Source organism: Mobula hypostoma, chromosome 1, assembly GCF_963921235.1.
Source record: "Mobula hypostoma chromosome 1, sMobHyp1.1, whole genome shotgun sequence".
Taxonomy (NCBI): Eukaryota; Metazoa; Chordata; class Chondrichthyes; order Myliobatiformes; family Myliobatidae; genus Mobula; species Mobula hypostoma.
This window is the reverse complement of record NC_086097.1, coordinates 173,697,080-173,716,974: the sequence shown is the minus strand read 5'-3', so window position 1 is coordinate 173,716,974 and position 19,895 is coordinate 173,697,080. Positions and strand designations below refer to the sequence as shown.

General features: G+C 38.9%; 1 protein-coding gene across 4 annotated transcripts in view; it reads left to right on the top strand.

Moving 5' to 3' along the window:
• The window catches only part of LOC134352539 (intermembrane lipid transfer protein VPS13B-like), a 1,085,891-nt gene that overhangs the window by 257,137 nt on the left and 808,859 nt on the right, over positions 1–19,895 (top strand). For all 4 annotated transcript variants that reach the window (XM_063059809.1, XM_063059800.1, XM_063059806.1 and 1 more), the window contains exons 14-16: positions 9,596–9,765; positions 11,814–12,008; positions 18,650–18,774. In XM_063059809.1, the coding sequence (XP_062915879.1) occupies positions 9,596–9,765; positions 11,814–12,008; positions 18,650–18,774 (490 nt within the window). The remainder of the gene's footprint in view (positions 1–9,595; positions 9,766–11,813; positions 12,009–18,649; positions 18,775–19,895) is intronic.

The following is a 19,895-nucleotide window of genomic DNA, read 5'->3' as shown; positions in this document are numbered from 1 at the left end:
GGGCTGTAGAGAATGGAATTTGGTGTGAAAGGAAGGTGGAGCTTGGGATCATATAAGAGAGATGCTGTGAACAGATGGGAGAGGGAACCCAGTGGGAAGAGTGTGTTTTGTAGAAATTGAGAGGAATCTAAAGAGAAGTTAAGGGTAAGGAAATGTTCTGACAGGTGGAGGAGAGAAGGCTTGGAGGCAAACATTTACAGATATTTAAACACAAATTGTACAGAAATACACAGAAAATGCTGGAGGAACCCAGCAAGTCAGGCAGCATGTATGGAGGGCAATAAACCGTCAAAGTGCACCCACCTCACCTTGTCTCACCAATCGCTTGTCAGCATGCATTCCATCCCCTCCTCTGGTTCTTGCCTCTGTCCCCTTCCTTTCCTGTACAGATATTTAAAATTATGCTGACCTTTGAAAGGGAAGATGTTCTTTCTTTCAAGTAATCTAAAACAAGTGTTCACGAGTATAAGATGTTCCATCACTCCTGTGCTTGATGGCCTTCATTGATTGGGTTTCCTCTGGGTGCTCTAATTTCCTACTATATTCCAAAGATGTTTGGGTTAGTAAGTTAATTGGCCACATGGGTGTAATTAGGCGGCATGGAAGAGTCTGTTTTTGTGCTGTGCAGTACCTTGAAAAACTTTTCAGCTCCAACAGTTAGTTTCATATTTTATTGTCTCATTTTCTAAATTTAAAATATATTAGAAACATAGAAAACCTACAGCACAATACAGGCCCTTTGGCCCACAATGCTGCACCGAACATGTACTTAGCTTAGAAATTACCTTGGGTTGTCCATAGCCCTCTTATTTTTCTAAGTTCCATGTATCTATCCAGGAATCTCTAAAAAGACCCATTCCATGCACGCACAACCCTCTGCGTGAAAAAAACACTTACCCCTGACATCTCCTTGTACCCTCTTTCGAGCAGCTTAAAATTGTGCCCTCTTGAGTTAGCCATTTTAGCCCTGGGAAAAAGCCTCTGACTATCCACATGACCAATGCCTCTCATCATCTTATGCACTTCTATTAGGTCACCTCTCATCCTCCGTCACTCCAAGGAGAAAAGGCCAAGTTGACGACCTATTCTCATAGGGCATGCTCCCCAATCTGGGCAACATCCTTGTAAATCTCCTCTGCACCCTTTCTCTAGTTTCCACATCCTTCTTGTAGTGAGGTGACCAGAACTGAACACAGTCCTCCAAGTGGGGTCTGACCAGGGTCCAATAAAGCTGTGAAATTAACACTCGTCTCTTAAACTCAATCCCACGGTTGATGAAGGCCAATGCACCATATGCCTTCTTAACTGCAGAGTCAACCTGCGCAGCAGCTTTGAGTGTCCTATGGATTTGGACCCCATGATCCCTCTGATCCTCCACACTACCAGGAGTCTTACCATTAATACTATATTCTGCCATCATATTTGACCTACCAAAATGAACCACCTCACACATACCTGGGTTGAACTCCATCTGCCACTTCTCAGCCCAGTTTTGCATCCTATCAATGTCCCGCTGTAATCATTGACAGCCCTCCACACTATCCACATCAGCCCCGACCTTTGTGTCATCAGCAAATTTAAGCAAATCTAAGCCATCCCTCTACTTCCTCACCCAGGTCATTTATAAAAATCACAAAAAGAAGGCATCCCAGAACAAATCCCTGAGGCACACTACTGATCACTGACCTCCATGCAGAACATGACCCGTCTACAACCACTCTTTGCCTTCTGTGGGCTAGCCAACTGTGGATCCACAAAGCAAGGTCCCCTTGTATCCCATGCCTCCTTACTTTCTCACTAAGCCTTGCATGGGGTACCTTATCAAATGCCTTGCTGAAATCCATATACACTACATCTACTGCTCTACCTTCATCAATGTTTTTAGTCACATCCTCAAAAAATTTAATCAATCTCGTCAGGCACAACCTGCCTTTGACGAAACCATGCTGACTATGCCTAATCATATTATGCCTCTCCAAATTTCATAAATCCTGCCTCTCAGGATCTTCTCCATCAAAAGTTGGTGGAGGGGCAGATAGTTTTGAGGAAATAGGCTGTAGGAGACCCCTTCTGTATCGGATGCAGCGATCCAGATCGACAGGTTTATTATACACCGTCAGGATAGATCTATAGAGTCTCTCAAAAGTGAGGTGGAGGAATATGCCTCATGATCAACTCTTCTTGGTGAACAAATATATCAGTGCTGTCCCAATTCAGCTCACCAGACCTGGAATATCTAGCAGTAAAGTGCCATCCTTTTTACCTACCACAGGAGTTCTCTGGGGTCATTTTGGTAGCAGTTTACATTCCACACCAGGCCAATGTCAAGCAAGCTTTAGGCGATCTGAGCAATGGGGTCAATGCATGAAACAGCGCACCCTAACACCTTCACCATCGTTTTGGGAGATTTTAACCAGGCCAGTCTGAAAAACTCACTGAGCAACTACCATCAACAGATTACTTACAATACCAGGGGAAACAACACACTGGACCATTGCTACATTACCATCAAGAATGCCTACCATGCTATTCCACACCCTCACTTTGGGAAGTCTGATCACCTAGCTGTACTTCTACTCCCTGAGTATAGGCAGAGACTGAAGACTGCAGCACCAGTAGTGAGGACTAAGAAGGTATGGACAAGGGAAGCACAGGAGCGCCTACAGGACTGCTTTGAATAAGTGGACTGGACTGTATTCAGGGATTCATCTTTGAACCTGGATGAGTATGCTGCATTTGTTACCAACTTCATTAAAACCTGTGTAGATAGGTGTGTGCCCACAAAGACTTACTGTGCATTCCCAAACCAAAAGCCATGGATGAACCAGGAGGTACGTTGTCTGCTGAAGGCTTGATCTGTGGCATTCAGGTCTGGTGACCCAGACCTGTACCAGAAAATCAGGTATGGTTTGTGGAGGGCTATTTCAAGGGTGAAGAGACAATTTTGAATGAGGTTGGAGGTGACATCAGATGCACGGCAACTCTGGTAGAGTCTGTAAGATATTTCTTCCTACAGAGCGAAACCCAATGGCATGAATGGCAGTGATGCTTCAGTACCAGATGAACTCAACGCCTTCTATGCACGCTTTGAAAGAGAGAACACAACTACAGCTGTGAAGATCCCTGATGACCCTGTGATCTCTGTCTCAGAGGCCAATGTTAGGCTGTCTTTTAAGAGAGCGAACCCTTGCAAGGCAGAAGGTCCCGATGAAGTACCTGGTAAGGCTCTGAAAACCTGTGTCAACCAACTGCCGGGAGTATTCAAGGACATTTTCAATCTCTCACTGCTACTGGCGGAAGTTCCCTCTTGCTTCAAAAAGGCAACAATTATACCAGTGGCTAAGAAGAATAATTTGGGCTGCCTTAATTACTATCACCAGGTAGCATTCACATCGACAGTGATGAAATGCTTTGAGAGGTTGGTCATGACTAGACTGAACTCCTGCCTCAGCAAGGACCTGGACCCATTGCAATTTGCCTATCGCCTCAATAGGTTGACGGCAGACAGAATCTCAGTGGCTCTCCACAAAGATTTAGACCACCTGGACAACACACACCTATGTCAGGATGCTGTTCATGGACTATAGCTCAGCATTTAATACCATCATTCCCACAATCCTGATTGAGAAGTTGTAGAACCTGGGCCTCTGCACCTCCCTCAGCAATTGGACCCTTGACCTCCTAACCAGTAGACCAGGGGTCCCCAACCTTTTTTGCACCGCGGAGCGGTTTAATATTGACAATATTCTTGGGGACCGGCCGACCGAGGTGGGTGGGGGGGGAGGGTGTTCAAGTAGGGTTAAACTCACCTTAACATGTCTTTTACGGTTAGGATTGCCAACTTTCTCACTCCCAAATAAGGGACAAAAGTAGAAGTCAAATACGGGACATTTGCATTTACCCCGAGAAAGACTACCATGACCATGAAGCCTTGCGCGGGCTCCTGTGTGCGTATGCGTGACGTGCGTGCGCATGTGCGTATGTGCTAATTTTTTTCCACAAATCAGTTTCGGCTTAATTTTCCCAACTACACTGTACGTACATTATTTCTACTTTATATAGGCTGTGTATTTATCATATCATTCCTGCTTTTACTATATGTTACTGTTATTTATTTTCGGTTTTATGTGTTATTTGGTATGATTTGTTAGGTTATTTTTTGGGTCTGGGAACGCTCCAAAATTTTTCCCATATAAATTAATGGTAATTGCTTCTTCGCTTTACGCCATTTCGGCAAGAAAGGTTTCGTAGGAACGCTTTACCTTAGCTGGGGAGATACGGGAGAAGGGCGGTCCCATATGGGACAAACCAATTTAGCCCAATATACGGGACAGTTGGAAACCCTATGTTCAAGTTCAGCAGTGCGTGACAGGGAATGAGGAAAGGTGCAGCTGACTCATATTGTTTCCTGGCGGCCCGGTGGTTGGGGACTGCTGCATTAGACCACAGTCTGTGCAGGTTGGTGGCAACATATCATCCTCATTGACAATCAACACTGGCACACCTCAGGGGTGTGTGCTTAACCCACTGCTTTACTCTTTATATAATGACTGTGTGGCTAGGCATAGCTTAAATACCATCTATAAATTTGCTGACAATACAGCCATTGTTGATAGAATCTCAGGTGGTGACGAGAGGTCCTTCAGGAGTGAGATATGCCAACTAGTGGAATGGTGCCACAGCAACAACCTGGCACTCACGTCAGTAAGATGAAAGAGCTGATTGTGGACTTCAGGAAGGGTAAGACGAAGGAGCACATACCAATGCTCATAGAGGGAACAGAATTGGAGTGAGCAGCTTCAAGTTCCTGGGTGTAGGATCTAACCTGGTCCCAACATATCAATGTTGTTATAAAGAAGGCAAGACAGCAGCTATACTTTATTAGGAGTTTGAAGAGATTTGGCATGTCAAGAAACACACTCAAAAACTTCTATAGTTGTACTATGGAGAACATTCTGACAGGCTGGATCACTATCTGGTATGGAGGGGCTACTGCACAGGACCGAAAGAAGCTGCAGAAGTTATAAATCTAGTCAGTTCCATCTTGGGTACTAGCCTACAAAGTCCCCAGGACATCATTAGGGAGCAGTGTCTCAGAAAGGCAGCGTCCATTATTAAGGATTTCCAGCACCTAGGGCATGCCCTTTTCTCACTGTTACCATCAGGTAGGAGGTATAGAAGCCTGAAGGCACACACTCAGCGATTGAGGAACAGATTCTTCCCCTCTGCCATCCGATTCCTAAATGGACATTGAATCTTTGGACACTACCTCACTTCTTTTTAATATACACGTTTCCCCCGCCATCCGAAGGTAGAGCATTCCTATGAAATGGTTCGTAAGTGGAAATGTCGTAAAGCGAAGAAGCAATTACCATTTATTTATATGGGAAAATTTTGTGAGCGTTCGCAGACCCAAAAATAACCTACCAAATCATGCCAAATAACACATAAAACCTAAAATAACAGTAACATATAGTAAAACCAGGAATGATATGATAAATACACGGTCTATATAAAGTAGAAATACTTCTCCACAATCATTACTGAACTGTTCTCCGTAGCGAAAATCTCACGCAAGCGCCGTCGGCAGAAAATCTCACGCAAGCGCTGTTGGCAAGAACACTCTCTCCAGTAACCTTTAAGCTATGAAGCTGCCAAATCATACCAAATAACACGTAAAAATACACAGCCTATATAAAGTAGAAATAATGTATGTACAGTGTAGTATCACTTACGGGAATCGGGAAGACAGCTTGCCGAGCACACTGATGATGGTGTGTTAGACTGACTGGTCACAGGCTGGGGTGGTGCAGTGGCCCCCACCCACTGTGGCCGGGCCTGCCTGTCCCGTATTGGCCTTGTCAGCCACTAGCGAGCCTGCAGCAGACGTGGGCAGCCCCCTTACTACATTTTTGTTCGCGAAGCCAAGCCATGATGATGATGAGTAGAACTAAATGCGCAGAGTATTTTCTAAACCGGGAGAAAATCCAGAAGTCTGAGATGCAAAGGGTCTTGGGAGTCCTTGTGCAGAACACCCTAAAGATTAACTTGCAGGTGGAGTCGGTGGTGAGGAAGGCAAATGCAACATTAGCATTTATTTCAAGAGATCTAGAATACAAGAGCAAGGATGCAATGCTGAGGCTTTTTAAGGCACTGGTGAACAGTTTTATGTTCCTTATCTAAGAAAACATGTGCTGACATTGAAAAAGGTCCAGAGGCGGTTACGATGATTCCGGGATTGAAAGGGTTATTAAACGAGGAATGATTTTTGGCTTTGGGCTTGTACTTGCTGAAATTTAGAAGGATGGGGGTGACCTCACTGAAATTTTTCAAATGTTGAAAGGCGTAGGCAGAGTTGATGTGGAATGGATGTTTCCCATGGTAGGGGAGTCCAGGATAAGAGGGCATAGCCGCAGGATAGAGGGGTGTCCATTTAAAACAGAGATGTGGAGAAACTTCTTTTGCCAGAGGGTGGTGAGTTTGCGGAATTTGTTGCCACATGTAGCTGTGGAGGCCCGGTTGTTGGATGTATTTAAAATGGAGACTGATATGTTCTTTATTGGACACAACATCATAGCTTACGGGAGAAGGCTGGAGCGGGGAGCTGAGGAGGGTTCAGCCATGATTGAACGGCGGAGCAGACTTGATGGGCGAATTGGCCTAATTCTGCTCCTATTTCTTATGGCCTTATGGTACTTGAAAGAGCTTTTACTATACACATTGATATTGTTTGCTAGCTTGCTTTCATATTTTATCTTCTCCCTCCTAATGATTCTTTTAGTTGCTCTCTGTAGGGTTTTAAAAGCTTCCCAATCATCTGTCTTCCCACTAATTTTTGCTTTCATGTCAAGAAACATTTTGTATCAAATCAAAAGAAAAATTCTAGGATCTCGGAAAAATTTACTAAAAATCAATAGTCAAAATTGTGAGGCTGAAAAAATATTCATTCCTTTTGTCATTACTACGCTAATTTTCCTCAGTTGGAATACTGTACATTATCTTACAATTCACACAATTTGTTGATGTAGAAATTTGTATGATCGCATGTTAGCAATGAATTCATAAGAATAAATACCCCCTCTTTGTAAGGTCCAACAGTCTGGTAGATTTTCGACAGACCAAAGCAAAGTGAAGACAAAAGACCATTCAAGAGAAGTCAAAGAACTGATAATTATAAAAGCACACAATTAGGGAAGGGTACAAGACCATCTTAATAGCAGTGAATATACCTTCGAGTTTAGTGCAGTCCATCATGAAAAAGTGGAAAAAATATGAAATCACAGCCACTCTGCCTAGGTCAGGCCACTCCTCTGAACTTAGGTGATGGAGAAGAATGGCACTTGTAAGAGAGGGTAGTATGATGCCAACATTCCACCAAGTTAGCTGAAGAAGTCTGTAGCTATAATGGGAGATGAAGTTCATGGCTCCACAATCTCTACGGCCTTGCCAAAAAGGGTATTTATGGATGAATGTCAAGGAAGATGCCATGGCTCAAAAAATAGCATATCATTGTCCGTAAAGACTTTCCAAAGCATCGCTTAGAAGATACTATAAAGATGTCTTGTGGTCAGATGAAACTAAAGTGGAACTGTTAGGCTTCAACATAGCGTAAATCTAATACTGTGCACCAACTTGGTAACACCATCTCTGTCCAAAGTAAGATGGACATATCATCATGCCATTGGGATGCTTTGCAGCAGCAGGGACTGGAAATCTGGTCAGGATTGATGTAAGACCCTGGATTGAAAAGAAACAGCTAGCCTTTGTCAGAAAACTTAAACAGGGAAGTAAGTTCATTTTTCAGCAGGACAACCCAAAGTATGCTGTCAGAGCAGCCATGGTAGTGGCTTTAAATGAAGAAAATTGATGTCCTTGAGAGGCCCAGTCAGAGTCCTGACTTTCATTTGATTGAACATCTCTGGCAAGACCTCAAAATTGCTGCCCTCAAAATCACTCCCAACCTATCTGGCACAGCTTGTGCAACGTTACCTGGAGGAATGGGCAAATCTTGCTCCATCACGTTGTACAAAGCGAATATAGCCTCATCCAAAAAGACTACTGGCTGTTTTATAGCTGTTAGAGGTGGTTCAATTCAGAACTAAGGAAAGCAAGGATGAATACTTTTGAACTGCTGTCATTTCAGTTTTTAATTTTTTAGTTTCTCATGCTTTACAATTTTCCTAGTTTTTAGGGACTCTACTGTGGAAAAAAAGGAGTGTATACTACACAAATAAAAATTCTCAGTTAAATTGATCAAAGTCCCTGATTGAAATACTCATTTGTATGAACAAAGGGTTGGGTGCTGAATACTCTTATAAGGCACTATATCTTTAAAACAAAAAAGTAACAAAAAGTTAATGTTCTCAGTCTTTTCAAACCTCTCTGTAGCTTTGCACATACTTTTGTAACCCATTCCTGTCATACAGCCCTCTTTATTGTACGTGAATATAAAACACAGAACTGTACAATACAGGAAATGAATTGACTTTATTTCTTACATCCTTCGCATTCATGAGTAAAAATCTTTACGTTATGTCTCTGTCTAAATGTGCAATGTGCATTTATAGTAATATATAATAATTTATAATAAATAGAACAGTCAGTGTAACATAGCTATACACTCAAATCAGCATGAGTTAATCAGTCTGATTGCCTGGTGGAAGAAGCTGTCCCGGAGCCTGTTAGTCCTGGCTTTTTTGCTGCGGTACTGTTTCCCGAATGGTAGCAGCTGGAATAGATTGTGGTTGGGGCGACTCGGGTCACCAATGATCCTTTGGGTCCTTTTTTCACACCTGCCTTTGTAAATGTCCTGAATCATGGGAAGTTCACAACTACATGGCCCTTCAGCCCATGATGTCTTTACATGATGGTAAATGAAACCAAATCTTTCCACCTGCACATGATCCAGATCCTTCTATTCCCTGCATTTTCACATGTCAATCTAGCAGGATCTTAAATGCCACCATTACATCTGCTTCTTTCTCCTGGCAACCTGTTGCAGGCACCCACCACTGTATATAAAAAGACCTCACTCTCACACATTTACCTTCAGCTCCGCCTCCCCACCTTAAATGCATGTAATTTTGTATTTAAAAATACTTGGACATTGTTCTACTGGGCAACCCTAAATTTAATTTCTCAATTGTTGGTGCATGTACCAATAGTTGGCAAGAATGTCAGGTGTAGAATTTCCTCTAAAGCTTCCTCTTAACTTTTCTTTGTATGACCAAGCTTTTGGTCACCTGCTATATCATTGTGTGGCTTGGTTTCAAATTTCTTTTGATAACTTGTTGCAAATTGCCCTGGTAGTTTATTTTGGTACAATACTTTGTAGGAGGATAGTTGCATGATTCATCAGGGAAAATACAATTTTTTTGGCTCTAGTTTTTAAATATATTTTAACTTGTCCCATTGCAGCCCCACAACAGTTGTCATCCATTCACTATGCCATTGCACTTATAAAGTACTTTGAAGACAGTCACTATTTTAGTATGTAATTGGTTGAAAGTCATCCAATCAAGCATTTGTTTGCTTTCCAAAGTTATTCTAAAAATGCTGATACTTACACTAACGTTGCTTGTTTGAAACCTTTCAGATACAGAGGATGAGAACAGAACGTTACCAAGCCCAGAGGAGGTTGCTGCTTTGGAAGAATATATTCCAACCAGATTAACATGTATTACTGTTTTAAAATGCACATTTACAATTACCCTGGCTGAGTTCAATCTTCTTGACAACTTACTTCCTATAATTTTAGGTCAAAAGGTAATGAGCCTCTTTCTCCAAAAAATCTTCTAAAAGTATTTGCAAGAAAGGAAGTGGGAATTTTTCTTTCGGATGTCATTGGATTTCTTCAAATAGATTTGAAAATAAGGACAGAGCTTGTCTTTAAACAACAGTAATTTTTACTTTCTGCCATATTTTGATTCAAAATAAAGCAGATGTAAAATAATAAAAAAAAAGTGTCCTTGTAATTGGATATGAGGAAAGAGGATTCTTTGCAATAAGAAACAATAGTGTTTAAAATGAGAGAATTTAAGAACTGCAAATGAGGGTATATCATATGTTCCTTTGAACCTGCCTTGCCTGTCAATAGTGATGTTTTTGAATTTTGTTAAACTCCACCATCCTGCTTGTTGTCATAGGGTGATCATCAATTTATAAATTTATAATGTGCAAAGTGAATATCTAGATTCAGAAAATATTTTTAGGAAGTCAACACTGCTTTCAGGAATGAAATTTTGCTGTTGAATATTTTAATATTTTGATTTAGGCACTGATGAGAAGTTCAGTGGTGGATATGATGAACATGGATATTCAGGAAATCTTTGTAAAAATAAAAAAAACTATTAGCGAAGGTTAATGTGTATGGAATTAAAGTAAGGTTAGGGAACTTGATTGATATGACAACAATAATGCTATAATTTTAATATTAGCAGAGCTTTAAAAATTGTTTTGCAAAATGTGCCCACTGTAATTATAATTACTAATGTTGTAGTAACCTATTTGAACCACTATTGCCCATATAAGTTTTGTCCCAAGGGAAGGTAATTTTAGAATTTGGCCCCAGTGATGATGAAGGAAGAACTGTGTATTTCCAAATCAGGATAGTTATGTGATCCGAAAGGAATTTGTGTGTGATAGTATTCTAAGTTAATTCTGTTCTCACAGAGAATAGGTTGACAAGTTTGTGAGGTGCCTTGGTGAACATATGCAAAACATTTTGCAGATGGTAGGCACAGGTGGTAGAGATATTGAAGATTAGCACAGTTGATGGAGAGGAATCATTTGGCTGGCTTGAACCTCTTCAGTGGAATTGGAATTTTACTTACAGGTATCGAGGTAAATGGAAAGCATTCTGTTATATTCCTGATTTGTCTTTTAATGCTGGAAAGTCCTTAGGTATCTAGTATTGAATGATACTGAAGAATGCTAGATTCTGACCCACTCTTGTAGCCACAGTGTTTACATAGTTGTATATTTAAATTTTTGTTCAGTTGTGCCTTCTCCTTCCCTCCTGGGTGTTGATGGTGTGACTTTGAAATGGTCAAAAGTAGGAGACAAGACTCAAAAGTAGGTGGCTAATTTTTTTGGAGATGCTCATGGCAAGTGATTGTGTTGCACAAATTTGGCATTTAAACAACCCATGCCAGAATGGTATGTGGTATGTAAGCTTTGCTGCATTGTTTGTGAATGAAATTCATAACTGCAGACATTCACTTTTGACCTTGTATTTGAAGTAAGGTTAGTGATAAAGTAACTAAATATGATTGGGTTTAGCATACTGCTTTGAGGAAATTATTGACTTTAAGACATTTCAAGTACCTGCTGCTGTTCTTGGCCTGTCTTATTTTTGCTGTATCGTTGGATTGATGGTAATTGTAGAGTGAGGATGATGATAGACTACACAGGTGGAATACAATTCTACTGTTTCTGCCAGCTCACTGGGTCTTATTGATGACTGGTTTTGAACTTCCTGAGTAGTTCTCAATCTGAGTCATGTGTTGGTGTGCCATCCAAAAAAGCTGATGTAAATATGACAGTGACTTCACAAGAGTTGTAGTATATTCATTAACACCAGTACTATTTTGATGTTAGCAGGATTGATTAGAGAAATTTTCTTAGTTAGCTTGCTCATCCTCTGTTATATATCCTGTTAGCTGTGTCCTTCTGGACTCAGCATTCAGTTTTGAATACTGTGCAATAGTACTACATCTCATTTTATTTGTTCTCACAATGCATCAATTAGTGTATTCTTAGTGTATGGCAAACATGATTTGTATAAAAGTAATGTAAATATTTTCTTCTTTCAGCATTCTGTACCTTATATAAATGCTCCGCAATTTCATCCATTGCGGCCCCTACCTGCCTTGAGAGTACAGGTGGACAAAGTTAGTTTGGAATATTCAGTGCCAATGTATACTGGACAACTTATACCCACTGTCAGCAGCCTTAATCAGCCATCTGATAACTTATTGCACTACTGCTATGTGCACTGCTATGTCAAGGTAATATGTTCTTTTTCAGCCTTCTCTTAATTCTTTAAATTTGAAGTTTTTCACTGTGATTTTGGTTTCATGTTGTATCAGGTAGAAGTCCAAAATACTAACTTTAATTTAAGGCAGGAAATTAACCCAAAACATTTTGACACCTGTTTGATGTTCTTACATTCTTGAATGCTAGTCATGGTGGTCAGATATTTTAAACACTAAGCTACTTATGTCTTTGGTGACTTAGTTCAGTTTCAGTTTTGGTTAATGCAACAGGCTAAATGAAGCTTATTTAATACAGAACATTGACTGATAATTGTAATTTATGGTAGCAAATACTTTACCTCTCTCTTATTAACTACCTTTCCTTCACCAGGATTTCCTGTGCTTGAATCTTTTATCTCTTTAGTCACGAAACCAAACACATGTTAGGTGCTGTGGAATACATAGCAGGAAACTAATCCTGAATTCAGGTCGCACATCACTTTGAAGCATAGTTTTGTTTTGATCGTGTTTACATGTGTTTATTATTTCTCAGCACTCTGCTGAATTATTGGATATATTTCAGATAGACTGTTGTCTAATTCTGTGGATTGCAGTTTGGAAAAAATGTCAAATAGGGGCTTGCAGAGAGTGCAGTGGAGGTTTCCCAGAATAGTTGGGACACAGAACTTCAGTTAAATGGAGAACATAGGGAAGCTGGGGCTGTTTCTGAAACAGAGAAAAAAAAGTGCAAATTTAATAAAGGCAGCGGAAATTATGAAGGGGCCTCATACAACAATGAAGAAAGTTTGGTACTGAGGACTGCATATTTTAGATCATTTGCTGAAGATTTGGATGAGGCATATTTATTTCATACAGTAAGTTGTTTTGAACTGGAATACACTGCGCAAGAGAGTGGGAGATGCAGATTCACTATCAATGTTCAAGATAGAATTAGATAGATACTTGAAGAGGAAGCATTTGTTTGGGCAACACACACTTTGCTGGAAGAACTGTGCAGGGCGAGCAACATTAGTGGGAGGAAAGAAATGGTCGACATTTCAGGCCAAAACCCGACATCAGCACTTGATACAGGATTTTAGTCTGAAATGTTTATAGTTTTGTTCCTCCCACCAATGCTGCTTGACCTGCTGATTTATTACAGCAGATTGTATGTTGCCCCAGATTTCAGCATCTGCAGTCTCTTGTGTCACACTTGTTGGGCTCTGGGGGTAGTGGAGAATGGGACTAATTTGGTAGAGCCTCCTTTTGTGCTGAGATTCTTTGAAGCTGGCAGTTGTGATTCACAGCACTAAACTATTCTAGACCATGTCCTCTATTGACATTCATATTATTGGCATATTTTAACTTAAATAATTCTGCAGGGATTCCGATGCCAGACATACACGTGAAAGCAATTGCATTTTTGGGTTACAGCCTAATGTGAATTATAAGCAAGATGCAGGAAATGGTTGAGATTGCATCTTGTATATGTACTTTCAAACTTTTCTTTCTATTGAACAGTGGTGGTGAAAGCAATAATATGCCATTGCAAGCCATGCTTAAGTTTTGCATGATCTTTCTAGTTACAGAATTTAGGTTAAAACACCATTTTTTATTTGCTGGAATAATCTATTGACTTGGTGCTAGGTTACTCAAATTTATTGTAAAATTAAATCTTTTTCTAACATAAACGTTGGTTATGTGAAAATATTTCATTAATACTTTGAAAACGTTTTGGCTGGTTACTTTAAATCTGCATTCATAAAAAAGCAAGCAGTTTTGCTACTGCTGTTTTGAATTTAATGTGAGGGAAGCAATTTCTGTTCATTGAGACATGTGCATCTTTTCATTGCGTGTGAGGTAATGTTTCAGATTTGATGTGTTTCCATCGGTTAGTACTTTAAATTGTTTTGGCTGTTGTGATGCTTGGAACACATTTGACAGAACCAACTGAGAAAACTTATTGAACTTGACTCTTTGAGAAAACTGGATTACCAACAGCACAAATTCAATAATTCAGTCAGTTTAATTGTGTGCAGAAGTTGAGGTATTGATGGTGATTTCTTTATTGTTTAGGTTCTGATGAGAAACAGACATTAACACAAATCTGAATTATTTGTGGGATTATTTTAAAATTTTAAGGTATTGAAGAAATACTATGGCTAAATCTTCCTTTTGTTTTCATCAATTTAATCTGCAGTTGTCTTAAGTGATTTTTGATCAGATCTGATATAACCATTTTTTACATAGGCACATAGAAAAAAAGTTACATTTTGGTACAGGTCGACCTTCACTAATCCGACACCATTGGGACCTGAGGAGTGCCGGATTAGTGAAAATGCGGAATTAGAGAAGGATCACATTAAGCATAATCAGTGCCGGATTATCAAAGGAACCGGATTACGGGTAGTCGGATTAGTGAAGGTCGACTGTATCATGGTGGAAATTGCATCAGAGAAACCAGTTTTCTTAAGACCTAAAATAAATCTCTAATCACAAGGTTCCAAAACTTTTGAACCAACCTTTACATCAAATTTATAAGAATACAAGAAAATTGGACCGGGGTAGGCCTCCAGGCCTCTTAAATTTGCATTCAACTACGTCACTCAATATAAAAATACTTGCGAAAGCTGATGCTGGAATTTGGAACAACAATTTGTGTCCTGATGCAGCATTTTTGACCTGAAACATTGACAATTCTGATTTCCTCCTGCAGATTGTTTGTTGTACTATTATTCAGTGTTCATGGCTGATCGATGATGGCCTCATTTCCTCAACTTTTAAAATATGTATTTTTATCCATTATCTAATGATTTGGTCTCTGCCACTCTGGTGGGCAGCGAATTCCACAGATTTACTCTTGATCAAGAGGAGAAATTTGTACACACCTCTGTTAGGAATGACTGGCCCCTTGTTGGTGGCTCTCCCAGCAGTGAACATCTACCCTGTCAAGCCCCTTAGGATTTTGCATGTTTGAAAAGGTCAACCCCTCCCCACCCCCTTGCCCCCAATTCTTCCAAACTCCAAACTAAAGAAGTGACGAGGGTGTGAAAAAAAATACTTTTGTTTCAATATTATATGAGGCAAACCTTCATGATGCTTGTTAATGTTTCCATGCTTCTCCTGCTGGGATATGTTTCTATGGATCCTTTTGTCAATATGATATTTTTTGGCTCTGTGCCTTCAACATGAGAACCATTGTGGTTGAGTCTGCTATTGTTTCACCTGATAGTAAATGATAGTATTTGCCAGGAATAGATGAGCAAAGTGGGAAAGGTAAAGTAGGTATACGGTAAACAGTTATTTGTTGGTTAACATGGACTTTGTGTGTCAAAAGACTTGTTTCCATGTTGTATCGTTCTCTGACTCTGCACTTAAGCCCGTGGCAGCTGACGAAAAGGTAACTAAAGTAGGGAATTGTCTCTTCAGTCATTCATGTATCTCTGTTTCTCTGACCTCAAAAAAATTTCCTCCAAAGCTATCTCTTTTGACAAAATTTAGCTTATTATTTTATTTGATGTCAAATTTAATTTAGTAATACTTTTATGAAGCACATTTGGGCATCATATCCTCTTTAAGTGTTTACAGAAATGTAATTTTGTTCGTGATGATCTATTTTTGCAATTTATGTTTGAATAAGCTGTCATCTTCCCTCCATACCGACTGTGCTTTTGGCACAGTTTGAATCCTGTCTTCTACCATATGATTGCAAACATTTGTAAATAATTGCTAACATTTCATCAAAAGCCATCATTGTCACCTGTGGGTGCTCATTGCACATGCTTTGTTGCACAGGTGTTTCCTCTCAGCTGCTGTTTTCTCCACGTTCCAGGTTACCCATCAAAACTGAAAAAAAAAAATCCTTTTGTAGAAGCTGAGTGTGGTTTTGTGCCAGAATTAGACTTCCAACTCTGCTTCATTCTTGCTCACTTCTTCTGAATGTGTTTGAAATAAGTTGGTTTGGACATATGGACTGTGTTGATTCTTAAAAACACCCCATTCATATTAGTAAGCAGGTTTCTGAACCTATCACCACAAAAATAGCTCAAGCCCACCTGCAGCTGATTTTTGATCCCATGCACCGGTTCCCCCTCTCCTTACTTTGTCTGGAATGTAACAAAATGGAAAGAAGAGAAATTAGAACTTTCAAAAAGACTCTATTAAATAGCTTCCCAAAAGTTTATTTTTTTTTAAACTTGTATAGGCAAATAAGACAGAACCAGTTTACAGCAAGTTAATAGTAATGGCTGTTTTGCCAGCTGCACAGCAGATAAGAGTGGGACCCATGACAATTGTGCACTGAAGTTTCTACTGTATTAGTTGGTTTTTTAATATGAACTCTGATAAATTTGAACCACTTTATTTTTGGAGAATTAGACCTCATGCTGTTTATAATATTAAATAGTTTTGCCAAGGTCAGTCCATGAACCTATGAACACTCCAGCTTTATTCCTTTTTTTCCACTACTTATTTATTTATATAGTCTATAATAGTTTTATGTCTTTGTAGTCTACTAATGCCACAATATAACAAATTTCATTTCATATAATAGTAAATCTAGTTCTGCTTCTGATTTTGAATTTAATGAACTTTCTGTCAAGTAAATATTGTTTTACTGCAAACTGGGAATAAATTGATGGATAAGGTCCTCAATATTCTTAAGGACTTTTTCTGCTAAGTTGCTGTTTCTGCTTTTTTTTCAAAAACTCTTTCTGAGCAATGCAGATTTCCATATTAATTGTTCGTGTTCAGTGTTGATGAAAATGATTGTGCACATCTGATGTATATGCTTGAGCTAAGTGTGTCTGGCATAATTCTGATCAGTGTCTATTGAGCGGTGGGGGGCTTGATCACCATGTTTGGACAGCTGGATGAAAGGATTATCCCAATATTCAATCATGGTAATGTTCTCTCCTGTTCGTATTTGACGTATGCTGACTCCATCTGTAGAGGAAGGCATGCCTGACTCATTGGAAATAAAACACAGTATTTCTATGATAAATTGCACAATTGAGCCCAGAAGCTTTATTAGAAAATCAGACCAAAAATTGTCTTCATGCAAAAATGAAGTTAATCTAAATTTTCAAATTGTGAGGTTTCCTCGATACATTGGCATTTTTTAACTTGCTATGTAAAGACTGTTTTCACCAATGAAGAAAATGTGTAGTGTGTTCTGATCACTTCGTGACACAACGAGAAATCAGATTCCTTAGTACATTTGTAAATTTTGACACAAATGATGTTGATGAATATATGACCAAAATTGTTTTCAATCAACACAGCTTGAGTAAGAGAATTTGCTGCGTGAATAAGTATTTGTCAATATAACTTGGACAATGTTCTCCACAGTATGAAAGACACCAAAGCAAGATGTTATTAGGTTAAATAAAACTGGAGGGTCCCAGTCTAATTTTTTTCCCCAGGGAATGGATACAATAAAGCTGTTTTTTTCAGACCCAGAAGAAGTAATCCAACCCTAGCATGGCTGAATTTAAGTTTTGACTTCATGCAGGTTCTCAAAACTGCAGCAAAGGAATTCTTTTGAATGAACCTCATACATTGTACTTAATTCACATGCTGTATTCAACCTGACTTATTTCTACTGTGTACTGTATAATTTTTGCCCATCTTCAAAATTATGCATCACTTGCATTTATTGTTTATTGATGATGATCTAACAAATGCTACATGGGGTAGGTTGTGTCTAGTTTATTGTCCATTGCAATTCAATATATTTGGAGTGTTACAAGAAGTTAGGAGCTCAAGCACTAATCACTGTCTCATTGCTGCTCCAGTTTTATTTTGTCATTGGTGAAACCTGATCTTTAACTGTAAAGTGACATTTCAATATTACATTATTTAATGAGTGCCAAATGAAGTTTAAAGAGTTGAAATACAACTAGTGGAAGTATAAATGGAATGTCTGAAACATATCTTAATTGCCATTTCTCAGGTAACATAAAATGTATGCCATTTTTTGAGCTTATGTTTTGAATATAGCCTTTTATGCATCATTTCACAGATTTACTTTAATCAAAATAGAAATTGAAGCAAAAGTAAAATTCTGAAGTTTATGCCAACCAACACTTATATCTCTTTATGTCTAATGTTTATTCTGAAAATTTTGCCACTGAATAGTAGCCACAATATTGCAGGTAATTGAGACAAAGATGTAAAATAATTTCTGAGAAGTTCTATCGAGTGAGTGCAAATGTTTGCTGTGTGGACGTAATGGTAGATTGTAGACTGTCCTAACAAAATGTACATTTAAATCCATGTTTGGCAAAAGTGTTCACTAAATTAACCATTTATTCTGGGCTCTTGGTAAAATTCCACCTTGTTTCATATGATGTTAAAATTGGAGAGTTTTGGCAAAATTATATTATGCTTCAATTTGTGCCATCTGGATTTATCTAAATCAACTTATCACATGATTATCCATATGATTACATTTTCAATTAGTAAAAGGAAAAACAATGTGAAAAGGAATTCTTTAAACATTTAAAAGGTCATGACTGAGAAATTAGACAGTCTTTAGTGGTGATGCAGAGACAGAGACAAGTCCTCAGTGTATGTTCATTGTAAGGAAAATTGAAGTTGACATGTTTCATCCTGTCTTCATTAAACCTTTTCTTATTGTTGAGTTTTTGATCTTCACTGGTTTGTTATTGCAGATATTTGGTTTCCAGGCAGGCCTGACCTCCTTGGATACTGAAGGATCATTCTGTCCTTCTGCCCCGGTCATTCCTTCGTTCAGCACAGCTTTTTATGGCAAATTCCTTCAACTTCCGTCATATTGGTGAGTTAAGAAAGCACCAGAGGCAGTTTACTTATGATACAATAAAACTGGTCACATATAGAGAAAGCTATATTCTAATTTTTGTTTTTTTTTATTTAAAACAGAATTGTGAAGTTATTTGGTTAATTAGTCATAGTCATACTTTATTGATCTCGGGGGAACTTGGTAAACTGTTTGCAGAATATACTGTACACAAACCTCCTGAAGTGCTTGCAAAAGTAAAAGTTGAAACTTTTTCCATTATTAAAATTGAATTGTTATTTTAGTACCATATAGTCATCTTTACATAGAATAGGAACTGGATAATTTTCCATGTTACAGACAACGTTGTTGCTTGGGAATATACACTGCTTAGAAAGAGTCACCCACTTTCTAATTTTAGTTCCCCACATGTTCATTTCCAATACAACTTTATTCTGACCAACTTTAATTGTTCTGTTTTTGAAAATATTACCCTTCTATAAATAACAAGCAACACACATTAAAATTGCTGGTGAACGCAGCAGGCCAGGCAGCATCTATAGGAAGAGGTACAGTCAACGTTTCGGGCTGAGACCCTTCTGTAAATGATTTGTTTAAGAACTGCAAGGACATATGAAGAAATTTTCTACTTTCTTCCATTGCCTGCTTCAGATATTCAGTCCTTCAGAATATTTTTAGTAGCTCTGTTGAAGAGAAGAGACAACGGAAGTAGTTCAACTTCATGGAGTTACTCTGAACAAAGATGAACTATCCAAAATAATGAATGTTTACACCAGTTTGTTTTCATACTAGCCTTAGGCCAACTTTGGTGATGAGATTGATGCGCTGATCTATTCCAAGCTTGGTGAAAATAATTAAAATCAAAAAGATTGATTTTGTTCACATGCAAGTGCTATAACTGGATATCAATGGCAGGTCATTGTACTGAGCCAATGGTCTTGAATTTGCCTGCATACATGATTTGTAATATGACTGAGCTGATCTAATGTTGAATAAGTAAGTAATTGACCCCAGGAGACTTCCTGACTCTGGCTCAGTATCATAGATAAATTTTCCCATTTGGCCATCTGTGATGCTTCAAAAATTGTTTTCTGGTGAAATCTTGTTTTCTCAAAACTCCAGTAATTCCTTTAGTAAGG